The 16559-nt window shown below is 41.4% G+C and overlaps 1 protein-coding gene across 1 annotated transcript in view; it reads right to left on the bottom strand.

Moving 5' to 3' along the window:
• Positions 1-16559, bottom strand: part of tenm1 (teneurin transmembrane protein 1) — a 249339-nt gene that overhangs the window by 112516 nt on the left and 120264 nt on the right. The window contains 4 exon segments of the mRNA XM_070449465.1: positions 1356-1457; positions 2168-2381; positions 6457-6665; positions 12092-12241. Coding sequence (XP_070305566.1) covers positions 1356-1457; positions 2168-2381; positions 6457-6665; positions 12092-12241 — 675 coding nt within the window.

Consider the following 16559-nt stretch of genomic DNA (forward strand, 5'->3'; position numbering starts at 1 on the left):
TATTCAGAGTTATGAAGTTATGAAAACTGGTTGTTGAACTTATAATATGGCTACTAATACTTTGAAAGCTAAATCAAAGTCCAAGTATACAGATTTGACGATAGTCTTGCAGAAAAATGGAATATGAATGTCTCATTCACGATTTGCCCAAATGTACATGGGGACTTGACACTAAAAGTCTTGTTGTTCACTCATTTTTCAAGTTATCCATCTGAAACTTTGCACATACACTGCTGCCATCTTGTGGACTCTATCGGAATTATAACCAGAGTCATGGCTATAACTATGACCTTTCTCTTGCATTTCAAATATGGTGGTAGAAAACGACCGGTAGTTTTTTTCTTTGTATTTTCTTCTACCAGATCTATTGTGTTATATTCTCCTACATTCAATTCACATTTCCACAAACTTCAAAGTGTTTCCTTTCAAATGGTACCAAGAATATCCATATCCTTGCTTCAGGGCCTGAGCTACAGGCAGTTAGATTTGGGTGAAATGACCTAAAAGTCATTTAGGTGAAAATTGAAAAAGGGTGCTATCCCTAAGAAGTTTGAACCCTTTGGTGTGTAGCCTAAACACTACTCACACCACTAACATGCTGCATTCCTATGCTATATTCCTAGTCTACAAGTATAGGCACTCAGTCATAGTGAACCGTTTTCCAGAATGTCTTTGAAACCTGCAGAGCTACGTGAGAGAACATTGCTCCATTCTCCCATTATCCCCTTCTCTCTTCTGCCAGGATCTCTCATCCCTCCAGTCTGTCAGTCTGTTTATGGACAGTTGCAGTGTGGAAGCTGCCTTTCCGATCCTGGCCTGTCCATTAGTCTCCATAATATGTCCCAGTTCCACACTGGGAACAGTAATAGACACATTATGCTCGCTACAGTGGCTCCCTGACCTCAGATCTAGGCAGAGACAGATTAAGGCATTCGTCCAGAGCGGGTTGGCCTGGGCAGAGAGAGACCTCACTGACCACAAAGTGGATCTGAAAGCCCCACTGCCGCTTGCTATTCTCATTTAATGCAAAGATTGTAAATAATCCTCAAAGACAATCAAAATACTCCCATTCAGGGTGACTTTTGGCATTGATAATATTGGTAGTATCCATTACGAAGCACCAGGTTTAATCAAAAAGTAGCCATTGTTATTTGACTATTTAGACTTTACTCTGCAGAATAATTTGATACTGGTAGATTTACAGAATAAAAAATATATATGATGGTCTATCTGACCAAAAACTCAATTTCAACCCAATATTATGTGAGCTTTCATTATGCACAAAAATGTAATTTAAATTTGTATGAATTCATTGGAAGATCCCACATATCTCAGAGGTGCCTAACTTAATATACCTTTTGAGCAGTCTGGTCCCAGGAAACCGCTGAAGCAGTGGCAGTGACCTGCTACACATTCCCCGTTCCCCTTACAGTTGGTGGAGCAGCCGTCCATGGTTTCTACAGACAGAGAAAGTGGTAAACAACACAACTGTCCATGGGCTAGACAGAAACACCTAGGAGAAAAATGGTGCCAAACTCAGGGTATAATGAACACTTTTACTTCGTGCATCCATTGAGACATATAATAATCTAACATGTTGCATTGCTTACAATAAGGTAACAGATATATGAGCATAAAGACAAAGGAAACTGACATGTACAGAACTACACTGCAGTACCATTCTTGCACTGCCTTTCAGAGAACAATTCGTTTTAAAAGACAGAGCAAAAGCATTTCCAGGAGAGGCTGGAAAGAGAGAGCATTAGAAGAAATACATTGGCTCATCTCTCAGCAGAGGCTTACAGATGGGTGACAAAAGGTCAGTCAATTAGGGATGACAGACTTTGCAGCACCTTGCAACGAGCAACAGAACTCAACCGTTTTGATGTTAGAATGGCAGCCTCTTTCACACAACTCTTTTGGTGCAGAGAAAACTTAACAACATGTTTTTTAGTCTATTTGCAGCTATTGTATAAATGTTATAATTGCTTTGCTTTTTGAGTGCTTTTGTAACCACAGACTACATCCTGGAAATAATGTCACATGTACTGTAATTTTCTTATAAAGACATCATTACTGCTCACGAATATGATTGCATGGTGCATCAATTTTCATTAGTAACTGTGGAGCACCTATTCTACTTTTTACACCAAGAGGAGCCAATTACCGATGGCAGTGCTGAGAACAAGCACTTGTTCCATTTTCTTTCCATCGTTGTAGAAAGCCAGGTACCAGGTTCCAGCGTCCATGTACTCTATGAAGCCCATCTCCTGGAGGGAGGCCAGGATCAGGTTCCTGGGAGACGCGTTGGAATCCTCCGCCACCGTCTGAACCTCCTGTCTGATCAGCTGTTTCCCGTCCAGGAGCTTGACAAAGTCAAACTGCAGGAGAAAAAGAAAACATCCGATTAAAAATGAGGCAAAGGTTTGGAAGTCAAAAGCTGGGACATCACAAGCTCCTGGTTGGGTGTACTGACATGCCCTGACTGACAGGGTGTATCAGGGTTCCTCCAACATCACAGCACGGATATCTATCTCTGGGAACAGGCCAAAACATGAAATCATCATGCGCTGTATCATATCCTGTCATCCATCTTAAAATAACTTGAACTTGAACCATATGCAAAGCTCCAGAGCCACCTTTTGACTTTGCCCTTGATGAGCTTAATAAGGAGACAGGCCCCCATGCTTCACTGCTGGATTACCAGATGAGTAGGATATGACAGTAGCCCTGGGCGGGATGCAGTACCTTAGCTGCACCAGTGTCACTCCTGTTTGTGTGTGCTCTTGGAGATAAGCCGAGACCAGGAATGGTATTACGCTGCTGTCGGCTGGTGACTGCATGCAGCAAAGCCTCTCCGTCTGCCGGGCTCAGAGGGACGTCTGTCTTCCCCCCTCCACTCGTCCTAAATAATAAACCCAGGGCTGGGTGAGGCCAGGTCTCTAACTCCAATGACATGCCCCCAGGCCTCAGAATCATTCTATGACTCAGGTTCTTCTTATGAGAAACAAATGCTCCCCTACGGAACAACAGCAAAACGATGTTTGTAATTCAGTAGAACCGCTGGGGCACAGTAGCCATCGGGCCCCTGCATTTCAAATCATCAGCGATGCAAAGTAGCAGAGTAGGGATCCCAGCCCCTCCATAATTCACTTTCAGCCAGGGATCAGCACATGATGTCACACTGAAGCGGAAATGGCCACTGTCTTTTCCGTACAATCCCCTCGGCGCCAATAGTGACAAAATCTCATTGGAAGAAAAAAAAAGTCTGAACTGTGCGTGCCGCCCAGGGGACTGACTCAGATTAATGACTAAAACATCCTATTAGGATTCATCATGCGGAAGCCTGCTGGGTTTACTGGGGCCGGTGAAACAGCTTTGTGACAGATGAGTCACTTGTGTGCAGGTCTCACCGTGACCCTGAGTGCTCAGCCCCGTGACCTGCTGGGTATTCTATCAGCAGATGTAATGAGGGCCGGTCCGGGTGAACATATGCGTGACTGCATGCAGGGGCCAAAAACTGAACTGGGATCAACCGAATCAGCCGATCTGGCTGACAGAGACATCTAATGATGGTGTGGGATTAGTCAGCCCCACTCAGACAGGACTTGAATATGGTCCAACATACAGTATATATATGCCAAGTGTGATTACTATAATGATTATGAGCATCCTTACGGAACAAAAAGGATGTCTATGTTTAAAAGGAACCTTTCAATTAGCATTCATTCATTGTTTGTCTGTATCCATGCACCTACATATGCAAATTAGTATGCAAAAGAGACAGACATAAGGAGGCTTTAATTGAGTTGACAGGTCTTAATTTCTTGAATGATTTGAACTGTTAATCTTAGATCATATCTATGCTAAGAAGCAGTGATTAGGGAGTTCAGGCATTTTACTGACATCACATTAGTTCCCCTAGATATTTCCTTAACTGCATTCATTCCATAACAATAAACTACATACATTGCAACTCATTACGCATTTGACAAAAGTACTGGTAAGTAGCCAACAGTAATGTTGTAAAGGGTTTCTTCCTGGGGTGAAGGAGAGGACCAAAATGCAGCGTAGCCAGTGCTCAACATGTTTAATTATAAGAACAAGTGAACACTACAAACAACTTACAAAATAACAAACGTGCAAAACCGATACAGACCTATCTGGTGCAGAACACAAACACAGAGACAGGTAACAAACACCCACAAAAGCCTACTGCCTATGGCTACCTTAAATATGGCTCCCAATCAGAGACAAATGAATGACAGCTGTCTCTGATTGAGACCCAATCTAGGCAGCCATAGACATAACTAGACAACCTAACAAACACTATCCCATACACATACAACACCCATAGACTAACCAAACACACACAACATACAATGCCCACCCCAACTCACGCCCTGACCAACTAAACATAATCAAAATAACATAAAAATAGGTCAGGAATGTGACAAATGTAGCTAATTCACTGATTGGTGAAGTGATCAAACTTAACATAAAGGCACCACACCTGCTTGATATTTTTTTTTATTGTGGGTTTCAATGTAGGTGAAGAGTGAGACTGAAGGATGACAGATGGATGGAGGAGGAAAGGAAGTTGTGCATACGGGCTGGGGTACACTCATTAGCATGGGGGGTAGTGTGGATCTGTGCATGTGTGGATCTGTGCATATACCCAGGTGTGCATATAGTTACTTACAGTTGAAGTCTGAAGTTTACATACACTTAGGTTTGAGTCATTAAAACTCATTTTTCAACCACTCCACAAATTTCTTGTTAACAAACTATAGTTTTGGCAAGTCGGTTAGGACATCTACTTTGTGCATGACACAAGTAATTTTCCAACAATTGTTTACAGACAGATTATTTCACTTATAATTCACTGTATCACAATTCCAGTGGGTCAAAAGTTTACATACACTAAGTTGACTGTGCCTTTAAACAACTTGGACAATTCCAGAAAATTATGTCATGGCTTTAGAAGCTTCTGATAGGCTAATTGACATAATTTCAGTCAATTGGAGGTGCACCTGTGGATGTATTTCAAGGCCTACCTTCAAACTCAGTGCCTCTTTTCTTGACATCATGGGAAAATCAAAAGAAATCAGCCAAGACCTCAGAAAAACAATTGTAGACCGCCACAAGTCTGGTTCATCTTTGGGAGCAATTTCCAAACGCCTGAAGGTACCACGTTCATCTGTACAAACAATAGTACGTAAATATAAACACCATGGGACCACGCAGCCGTCACACCGCTCAGGAAGGAGACGCGTTCTGTCTCCTAGAGATGAACGTACTTTGGTGCGAAGAGTGCAAATCAATCCAAGAACAACAGCAAAGGACCTTGTGAAGATGCTGGAGGAAACAGCTACCAAAGTATCTATATCCACAGTAAAACGAGTCCTACATCGACATAACCTGAAAGGCCGCTCAGCAAGGAAGAGCCACTGCTCCAAAACCGCCATAAAAAAGCCAGACTACGGTTTGCAACCGCACATGGGGACAAAGATGGTACTTTTTGGAGAGATGTCCTCTGGTCTGATGAAACAAAAATAGAACTGTTTGGTCATAATGACCATCGTTATGTTTGGAGGAAAAAGGGGGAGGCTTGCAAGCAGAAGAACACCATCCCAACCGTGAAGCACGGGGGTGGCAGCATCATGTTGTGGGGTGCTTGCTGCAGGAGGGACTGGTGCACTTCACAAAATAGATGGCATTATGAGGTAGGAAAATTATGTGGATATATTGAAGCAACATCTCAAGACATCAGTCAGGAAGTTAAAGCTTGGTCGCAAATGGGTCTTCAAATGGACAATGACCCCAAGCATACTTCCAAAGTTGTGGCAAAATGCTTAAGGACAACAAAGTCAAGGTATTGGAGTGGCCATCACAAAGCCCTGACCTCACCCTAAAGAACATTTATAGCAGAACTGAAAAAGCGTGTGTGAGCAAGGAGGCCTACAAACCTGACTCAGTTACACCAGCTCTGTCAGGAGGAATGGGACAAAATTCACCCAACTTATTGTGGGGAGCTTGTGGAAGGCTACACGAAACGTTTGACCCAAGTTAAACAATTTGAAGGCAATGCTACCAAATACTAATTGAGTGTATGTAAACTTCTGACCCACTGGGAATGTGATGAAATAAACAAAATCAGAAATAAATCATTCTCTCTACTATTATTCTGACATTTCACATTCTTAAATAAAGTGGTGATCCTAACTGACCTAAAACAGGGGATTTTTCCTTAGATTAAATGTCAGGAATTGTGAAAAACTGAGTTTAAATGTATTGGTAAAGGTGTATGAAACTTCCAATTTTAACTATATGTTGTGTGGTGTTTCAGTCATTGTATAGGTTGGAGTGGGAATACATAAGAGCCTACAGTATGATAGTTTACATGGGAGTGGATGTAATGCTCTTGTGTGTATGAGGTAGGTAGGGGTACAGTACCTGTGTGGTGTGTAGGGGGATGTTCCTCCGTCCATAGATACCCAAGAGGGCGTCCCGTGCCAGGGAGACGTTGAACTTGACATACTTAGGGTGGTGGATGGTGATGTGGAAACGCCAGAACAGACCAGGTGGAATGGCCTGGATCACCTCGGTACCTATGTCCACCTCCCCTCGGTCTATCGCTTTCCCCCTGTGGAATAGCTCCTTATCTATATGGTGTAACAGAAACACACACACACACACACACACACACACACACACACACACACACACACACACACACACACACACACACACACACACACACACACACACACCACACACCACACACACACACACACACAAATGGATATAAACACAAATGGATATAAACACAAATGAGAACAGCGTCTGTTGCTGCATGTAGATTTTGGCTATCCCCATTTACCTCTATCAGATAATAAGAGGAAATACAGGCAGACTTTAATCTGTTTCATTTCATTGCCTCAACTAATAAATCCTCCTCTGTCCTTTCAGGAAACATTTTATCCTCATTGTCAGATGAAGCCCTACATCTTCTCAAACTGGAGCTAAAAAACAGTGAACAGACAGAAACTAACCACATCCAATATGGTGTAATACTATGGTGTATCCAGGAGAAGACCAGCAAGCTACCGGATGCTTGTACAAACACCTCCCACATCCAGGCGTGAACTAATTATTCTGTGCTGATAACCTCTGGTGTGAGCTCTTTGGCAGGTACGCCAACACACCAGGGTGTCACATTATTGATTCCCTCTCTCATGGCGGGTAACATGAGATCAGCTCAGCTCTACTGTACATATTAAGCTATATTCTATCTGTCTTGTGTCTTCTTACCTTCATATTACCTTCATATTACTCACTGTACAGAGAGCTCTGGAAACCACATTTTTAAATGCGCTTTAATTGTATGTAATATTAAAAAGCATCTAAATGCACATACATGTCTAGAGTCTAGATATCGAAGGACACGGATTGATCACACATTAGCCTCGACAACAACCTTGTGAAAAAGATTGGTTTGGTAATCATAGAAACTGGGCTCTTTTAGTAGAAAACCTGGAGCAGGTGAACAAGGTAATGGCAGTGTTACTGTTGCTACCAGAATAGTTTTACTAGCTCAATCACTGTATAGCTGTGTGATGCTGTTTAGGAGAGGTGGTGTTTGGTCTGTGCCACTGCCACCACAGAACATATCACAGGTTAATGAAGGCATATCTAGCTCGTGCCTCTCCTGCAGGCCATCTTACCTGTCACTTACACTGGGTTCAGAGGGGGGGGGGGCAGAAAATAAATTTGAAAAGTGCTTCAAAATAGTCTGACATACAAGCAAATTAATTCTCATAGCCTAAGGGCTATCCTGATAAAACAATTATTCCAGTAATCCATTTTCAATGAAACCGTCTTTTCAATTACAGTTTTAATTCCTCTCCCCCCTCACTTAATGAACATCTGAATAGAACAAGCTTTTAATACATGGGTCTGTCTGTTGATTGAGACAATGCAAAATAATATGGTTATTCTATTTCCTGTAATCTCTCAGATCTATGCTGAGAATAATCTAATTGCTATTCTAAAGAACATTTGCAAACCAATTACAGGATCAATTATATATAGAGGACTGGGCCAACACAACATGCTATGGTAAGTGCCCTCTACAATCCCTTTTGATTTATCTTATTTTAACCAACATTCCATCTCGTTTTAATGCTTCTCATGTTTTTGCTAATGATATAACCCACTGGGAAAAAACTGGTTCAATCAATGTTGTTTCCACATCATTTCAACAACAAAAAATCTATGTGATGACGTTGAATCAACGTGGAAAACTGATTGGATTTACAAAAARGTCAGGGAATTTAGTCTTTTTTTCAACCAACTTTTAACCTGAAAAGGTTGGTAAAATTCCTAAAGTACCTCCACGTATCTGTAAGGTTCTGTATTAATTTTCTTAGTCAACCTTGTGTTCTGTTTCGTTATGTTCTTGAACGTAGCCCTGTTTCTTTGTGTTCTTGAACGTAGCCCTGTCTTTCATTTCTGTTCATTGATTTCACCTGTGTTAGTTACTCACCTAGTCTCTTCAGCTCCTTATTTAGTTCAGTTCATTCTGTTTGTGCCTTTGTGAGGTATTGTTCGTTTTGACTCTACTAATCCTTTTCCTAGCTCGTTTGTGAGAACCAAGGGCGGCAGGTAGCCAAGTGGTTAGAGCTTTGGACTAGTAACTGAAAGGTTGCAAGATGAAATCCCTGAGCTGACAAGGTAAAAATATGTTGTTCTGCCCCTGAACAAGGCAGTTAACCCACTGTTCCTAGGATGTCATTGAAAATAAGAATTTGTTCTTAACTGACTTGCCTAGTTAAATAAAGGTTAAAAAAAACAGGTACAGTCTTCAGGCCTAGTTTTGATTCACCTGCCTGTTTGCTTACCTGTGTATGACCATTGCCTGCCTGTGACCACGATTCCTGCCTTTTGCGATGGCAAAATAAACACCTGCTGTGCTCTGCGTGTGAATCTACACCTTTTTCTCCCTGATTATTCATTACAGTATCATCATGAAAAGAAACTGGAAGCAGTTTGAGACACTTTTTTATTTTCATGATGTTTTTAACATTTCCTGGAATTCAGTTGAATTCATCCCTGATGTTGAATTAGCCTTTTCTTATGAAGCAATTCCAGAATGTATACAACAAGCACGCCCCTTTCAAACAATACAGAATTAAGGGAAGAGACAACCCTTGGTTTTCAGACAAACAAGCTGAAATCATAAGGAAATGGAATGCTTTGTGGGATAAAGCAAGATGGTCTAATTCAGCTGATTGGGTTGCTTTTAAACGCCTTGGAATCAGGGTGTGGCTATGACCTGAAAGCAGACCTCTACCTCAAATCTACTGCTGATAATCTGAATAATCCTTTCAAATATTGGCAACTAATGAAAGGTTTAGAGTGTAAAAAAGATGCACAGCTCCCTAAACAACTGCTGGTTGACTCACAGGTGGTAACTGAGAGAACCTCTATTCTTAACTCTTTTAATCAACATTTTCTTGATGCAGGCAGATTATTTGATAGGGTTAAAGGCTTACATGAGCCACCTGTGAAATTACCTGACCCTCCCGAGCACTCCTTCTCTGTCTCAGGTGTGTAGAGCCCTGAGATCAACTGATGTGAAAATGTAAAAAAATCCCCTGGCCCTGATGATCTAGAACCCCACCTACTACAAAAAGCTGAAGACAACATTACTCCCCCTTTAACATACATCTTTAACTTCACCCTAGAATGTAATAATCTCCAAGTTATGGAAATCAGCATTTGTCCTACCTGTTTTGAATGAAAGTGATCCCACTACTTAATAACTATCTGCCAATATCTAAATAGTCTGTTCTGACAAAGGTATTGTAGTCCCTAGTCAATAAACAGCTAAAAGTCCTACCTCCAGGAAAACAATATTTTGCGTGGTATGCAATCAGGTTTCAGGTCTAGCCACAGCACTGTCACAGCAACTTTGAAGGTTTTGAATAATATTCACTCTGCACTGGATAAGTAGCTGCATTGAGTATCTGTATTCATAGACTTGTCAAAGGCATTTGTGACAGTGGCCCACACTGTCTTGGTGCAGAGATTGAAGTGTATTGGGATTACTGGTCATGCTCTGGAGTGGTTTGTGAACTACATGTCAAATTGAACCCAGTGTGTTAAGGCAGACGGTTGTCAGACACCGTGAAGTTGTGCTCGGATGTGCCTCAAGGATATATTTTAGGTCCCGTTTATTTTCTATATCAACAACATCGGGAGACATATTAAGACAGCTGATGTACATTTTTATGCAGATTACACTTCTCTATTCAAGTGGCAGCAGTTTGACTTTGACAGCAGACAGCTTTTAACATCATTCAACAGAATCTGTACGATTTGAAGCTTGTTCTGAATTACTCTGAAACAAAGTGAATGGTATTTTCCAATACTAATCACTCTGAAAACCATGTAATTACTACCTTGGAATGCCATTCTATAGAGCAAGTCAAAATGTACAAATATCTGGGAGTTTGGGTAGATGAAAAGTTGAAAACATTGTAAAGAACATTGTCAGGAAACTCAAGCTGCGTATTGGGTTTTATTACCGGCACAAAGCTTGATTTTCTTTTGCTGTCGGGTGGACATCACTAGCAACACGCGGGCTCAAACACGGGTACATTCATATTTATACTGAACAAAAATATAAATGCAACATGCTAAATTGTCAATGATTTTACTGAGTTACACTTCATATAAGGAAATCAGTCAATTGAAATTAATTCATTAGGCCCTAATCTATGGATTTCACATGACTGGGAATACAGATATGCATCTGTTGGTCACAGATAACTTAAAAGGTAGTGGCCTGGATCAGAAAACCAGTCAGTATCTGGTGTGACCACCATTTTCCTCATGTAGCGTGACAGATCTCCATCGCATAGAGTTAATCAGGCTGTTTATTGTGGCCTGTGGAATGTTGTCCCACTCCTCTTCAATGATTGTGCGAAGTTGCTGGATATTGGCGGGAACTGGAACACGTTGTCGTACATGTCGATCCAGAACATCCGAAACATGCTCAATGGGTGACATGTCTGGTGAGTACGCAGTGTTTGTTTCATAAACCAGGGAGGTTGTGAAGGGGAGCTGGCTGGAGGATCTCTGGTCTTAAAGAGTTAACAATGATGCTGTGGGCTGTAGCCTGCTAGGAGATTAAGCCACACTCTCTTACTTTAATTAACTGTCCATGAAGCTCCTCCTGATTACTTCATTGTCAATGCATGCTAATGTGACCCGGCATAGCTATGCTACATTGTACCAGCCACAGAGTGCACACAGCCTTGTACACTGTGTCAATCTAGCAGTAGTACCTGCAGTGTTTCCTATTCCTCCCCTGTCAGAGGGCTATGATATGGAAATACTGAAACTCAGACACCAAGCTTTTACTGAGATTCATTATGTGCTTATGCAGGGCAATCCAATATTTTCATAACTGATTTGATTTTAATCTACTCTTCAACATTGTCCTAGTTGCAGAGAACATTTTCTGGTTCACGCACTTATAGAAATGGAATTGAATTATGTGGAATGGAACTGAATTATTTCACTCATTGCCGATATGGAACTGTTTGTCTGCGGCGTTTGGGACCCCAGGGTTGGTCTGGTGTTATTGGAATAATTCTATTTCTCTATCTCGATGATTCTATGAGTTTATTTTTCGAAAATGGGACATTTCTATAATCAGATCTTTATCGTGCTAATGGAGGCAATGCCCTGCGAACATGAGGTGTTTTAACTCGGGGATGACCTGTGCATCACCCGAGCAACCCACCCACCTACAGTACAGTACCGCACTCCTTTATCTGAAATGCAATTCAGCATCACACAAGAGGGAAATAATTATCCCTGTCGAAACATATTGCATCCAACACGCTGGTTATGAAACAACAGGTTTATCATGTAAACACAGAGGAAGACAAATAGGATGAGAGAGCCCATGGAAAACCTCCTGAGGTAAAACTCTTGCTCTAGTTTTTGTTGCGTGGTATAACAGTGAGAATCAAAACCTAGAGGCTTCATAACATACATCTTTGCCACCACCGCTTACCTTTGTTGGTGTTGTTGAGGCCGGGCAAACCGAAGGGAGTGAAGGTTATGTCTATGCTCTCTGAGTCTCTGTTCAGTTTGCTTAGTCCATTCTCATAGAGCTGCCCATCGACTGGCTGCAGGTGCCAGGTCAGCCCAAACAAGTGCACTGCTGTAGGGGAGAGCCATGGTTTAGCATGGGGCGGGAGGATTAGTGCTAGAAAGAGAAACTCAGGGCATTAATCATTCAAAACCTAAGAGCAAGACATCTGATTAAACCTGGCTGCAGCAAACACAGTAACTAAATACAGTATGGATGTGCTACAGGTTCCTGCACTTCGGCTGTATATCACAATATTAGTTATTTGACAGAGGACTAGTTATTAAGGCTGGGAGCGAGACACATTAACATACTGTTTCTAAGACATCCTGCTGCTCCTATGCTTATTACAACACCGTAAAGCAATTGTACATCATTAGTATGCCATTTTTCGCCTTTCATTCATGACAACTTCACTTTCTTTTCAGTTACTGCATCGAAATGTGATGAAACAATCCAAAATAACCATGTTTTTTTACTAGATATGGTAGCTGGTAGCTTACAGTATCAGGTTCATGAAATCTATTTAATGGAATATTGATAAGTAGCCATCTAATCTCCAAAGAAAGGGGGGATAAACTATGTGCCTCTCTAAGTAATGGATTGGTCAAAATTAAAAATGAATTTAATGTGCGGCTACAGAATGTAATCAATTGAGAAAGATTCAAAAATGTAATTCAGTCACAACCACAATGTTTGGCTCATCGTTTCCAATATGTCAAAACAGAGATCCCTTATGTAGTTCCATTCCCAGTAATCCAAGGAGCATTTCTAAGAATGGTTGAGCCAGTTCCCCACTTGCAGAGTAAGCATTCAAATCTATTTGGGTAAAAAAGTTCTGGGATAATTTGGAAGTAATTTAAATAGTTAAGAGTTCCAGATAATTCAGCAATTGACAAACATCACACCTCTCATGGTTTCCCAAACTACAATAGACAAATCTTTGCATTAGGATGCACCACAACACTTGTCCCTATAATAACGTAGGAGTGGTTAAACAAAGGTGAACAATGTGCCGGACTACAGGAAGACTAGTTGTCGTCATTCTGTCAGCTAACGGGGATCCTAATCAAATCAAAATCAAACCAAACAAAGGCATAACACACACAGAGACATGCACTAACTACAAAGATATCAACAAAGATATACACACAACCTGCAACAATTTCAAAGATTTTACTGAGTTACACTTCATATAAGGAAATCAGTCAATTGAAAACCATACATTAGGCCCTAATCTATGGATTTCACATGACTGGGAATACAGATATGCATCTGTTGGTCACATATACCTTAAAAAAAAGTAGGGGCCTGGATCAGAAAACCGGTCAGTATCTGGTGTGACCACTATTTGCCTCATGCAGCACGACACATCTCCTTCGGCATAGAGTTGATCTGTAGACTGTAGAATGTTGTCCCACTCCTCTTCAATGGCTGTGCAAACTTGCTGGATATTGGCGGGAACTGGAACAGGCTGTCGTACACGTCAATCAAAAACATCCCAAACATGTTCAATGAGTGACATGTCTGGTGAGTATGCAGGCCATGGACGAACTGGGACATTTTAAGCTTCCAGGAATTGTGTGCAGATCCTTGTGACATTGGGCCGTGCATGATCATGCTGAAACATGAGGTGATGGAGGCGGATGAATGGCACAACAATGGGCCTCAGGATCTCGTCATGGTATCTTTGTGCATTCAAATAGCTTATGCATGCCCATACCATATCCCCACCGCCACCATGGGGCACTCTGTTCACAACGTTGACCTCAGCAAACCACTCGCCCACACGACGCCATACACACACGCTGGCTGCCATCTGCCCGTTACAGTTGAAACCGGGATTCATCCGTGAAGAGCACACTTCTCCAGCATGCCAGTGGCCATTGAAGGTGAGTATTTGCCCACTAAAGTCGGTTACAACACCACACTTCAGGAAGGTCAAGACCCTGGTGAGGACGACGAGCACGCAGATTAGCTTCCCTGAGACGTTTTTTTGATAGTTTGTGCAGAAATTCTTCAGTTGTGCAAACCGACAGTTTCATCAGCTGTCCAGGTGGCTGGTCTCAGATGATACCGCAGGTGAAGAAGCCGAATGTGGAGGTCCTGAGCTGGTGTGGTTACACGTGATCTGTGGTTGTGAGGCTGGTTGGACGTACGGCCAAATTCTCTACAATGAAGTTGTGGCGCCATATGGTAGAGAAATGAATATTAAATTATGTGGCAACAGCTCTGGTGGACATTCCTGCCGTCAGCATGCCAATTTCATGAGACATTGGTGGCATTGTGTTATGTGGCCCTTTATTGTCCCCAGCACAAGGTGCATCTGTGTAATGATCATGCTGTTTAATCAGCTTCTTGATATGCCACACCTGTCAGGTGGATGAATTACCTTGGCAAAGGATAAATGCTAACTAACAGGGATGTAAACAAATTTGTGCACAACATTTTAGAGAAATAGGCTTTTTTTGCATATGGAACATTTCTGGGATCTTTTATTTCAGCTCATGAAACATGTTGAGTTTATATTTTTGTTCAGTATAATTTCAGAACAAAACAGAAAGACCTAACTACCAAATGGAGAGAGGAGAGCAGGATAATTAGCAGCTAACTACTATACCACCTGATTCATAAGCCTTAACAAACCACTAACCCAGCAGGACTCCTCTGCACTGATTAGCCATGGTGGAGACAGTGTGTTTCGGAAAGGTGCTGCTCTGTATAACAACCATTCACTCACTAGTGCAGCATTTAGATACGCAGATCAATGTAATTCACCCCTGACCGCTTCAAAGCCTTTTCCTTTTCATCTATCTTTAAAACGCAGCTAGGCCAGTCATATTGGCGGAAGGTCTTAAAGAATGCCTGTTGAAAAATATAGTTTTTTTTAGCAGCCAGCTGAGTGGGAATGCCTAATTAGAGTGAAAGTAGTTCACACCAATTTGCATCTGTTTTACATATTCAGTGGAAGAATAATTGATAGTACCTGCTTTTAAAATGTATAATGCACATAATGATTATGCAGTTTAGAGGGAAGAATTAGATTAAACTCTTGTCTTCTACTTGGTGTGACCCAGAGAAACAGACAGCTGTATAGTTGTAATGAAATTGAGAGAGAAACATATCGCCACAATAATAGATAAGAGTTTTGTTTGGGGTCTGCCAATAATGAGGCAGAGACAATTTGATTAAATATTCTCTGTAAATAAGAAAGAGAGGGAATGTTTGGCTCAGAAGGCAACTGCAGTGTCCTCCTTATTAAGCTGCTTTGAACTATTGTCTTGTAACTTGTTAATTGATTCAGGCCGAACCGTATAATCGCATTATGGTCCTCTTGTTGCTAATAAACAGAAATAAAAAAAACTACAATTGTTTTTGCTCTACAGGAAAATAAATGGAAATCTAAAATAAATGATAAATCAACAAAGCAAACTATTCTCCAATGCACCAACACAACCCAAAACGAATATACTGTTGACAAATGAAGTCTGGTGTAAAAGTACAACATGTATATTTTAGAACTATATTGTTTCCCATAAATACATGACAGTAGGAGATGTGACCTTTAAAGGACAATAGACATAAATAGCTACTTGCACCTTTCACTGCACATTTATGATGAGTCTTATTCCAATTTAGAGGAATAAAGTAGAGAAAACCCAGAGCTAAATGCCTAAAGCATCACACCGCCCAATTATGTTTTATCAATAGCTGTTCTCCTTTGACAGGCAACGCTTTAAACTAGCCAGTGAGTATGCCCAGAAAGAATGAAATCGCAAAACTCATGAGCAGCGTGTTTGGAGGACAAAATTAGGTTATGTTCAACAGTTGACCTACCACGCTGGGTCCCCACGATGATACCATTGTCTTAAAGTAGCTACAAATCAGGGCTTTATCCATGTGATAGTGAGATTACTGGGGGCATCAGTTTGCATTACTCTGTATTGGTGCCCTGCAGAGATCTGTGGGAAGACTTTGGGGAGGGGTAATGAAAAGCAAGCGCTGGATTGGATTCTCAGCAGGGGGCTGGATGTGCAGGATCCAACACCACTCTTGTTTCAAACAGACCGGGAATCCAATGAGTATTTTTCTAAACGCAGTTCAGTTCACAGACCAAAAGCATCACATGGAACTGGCTGCCTCCCCCACCATATTAGCCAATGAGTTACTATTAGTAGTACAAAACTCAGCAAAAAAGAAATATCCCTTTTTCAGTACCCTGTCTTTCAAAGATAATTCATAAAAATCCAAATAACTTCACATATCTTCATTGTAAAGGGTTTAAATACTGTTTCCCATGCTTGTTCAATGAACCATAAACAATTAATGAACATGCACCTGTGGAACGGTCGTTAAGACACAAACAGCAGGGGCCTCCCGGGTGGCGCAG

This window comes from Salvelinus sp. IW2-2015, linkage group LG20 (genome assembly GCF_002910315.2).
Source record: "Salvelinus sp. IW2-2015 linkage group LG20, ASM291031v2, whole genome shotgun sequence".
NCBI classification, from domain to species: Eukaryota; Metazoa; Chordata; class Actinopteri; order Salmoniformes; family Salmonidae; genus Salvelinus; species Salvelinus sp. IW2-2015.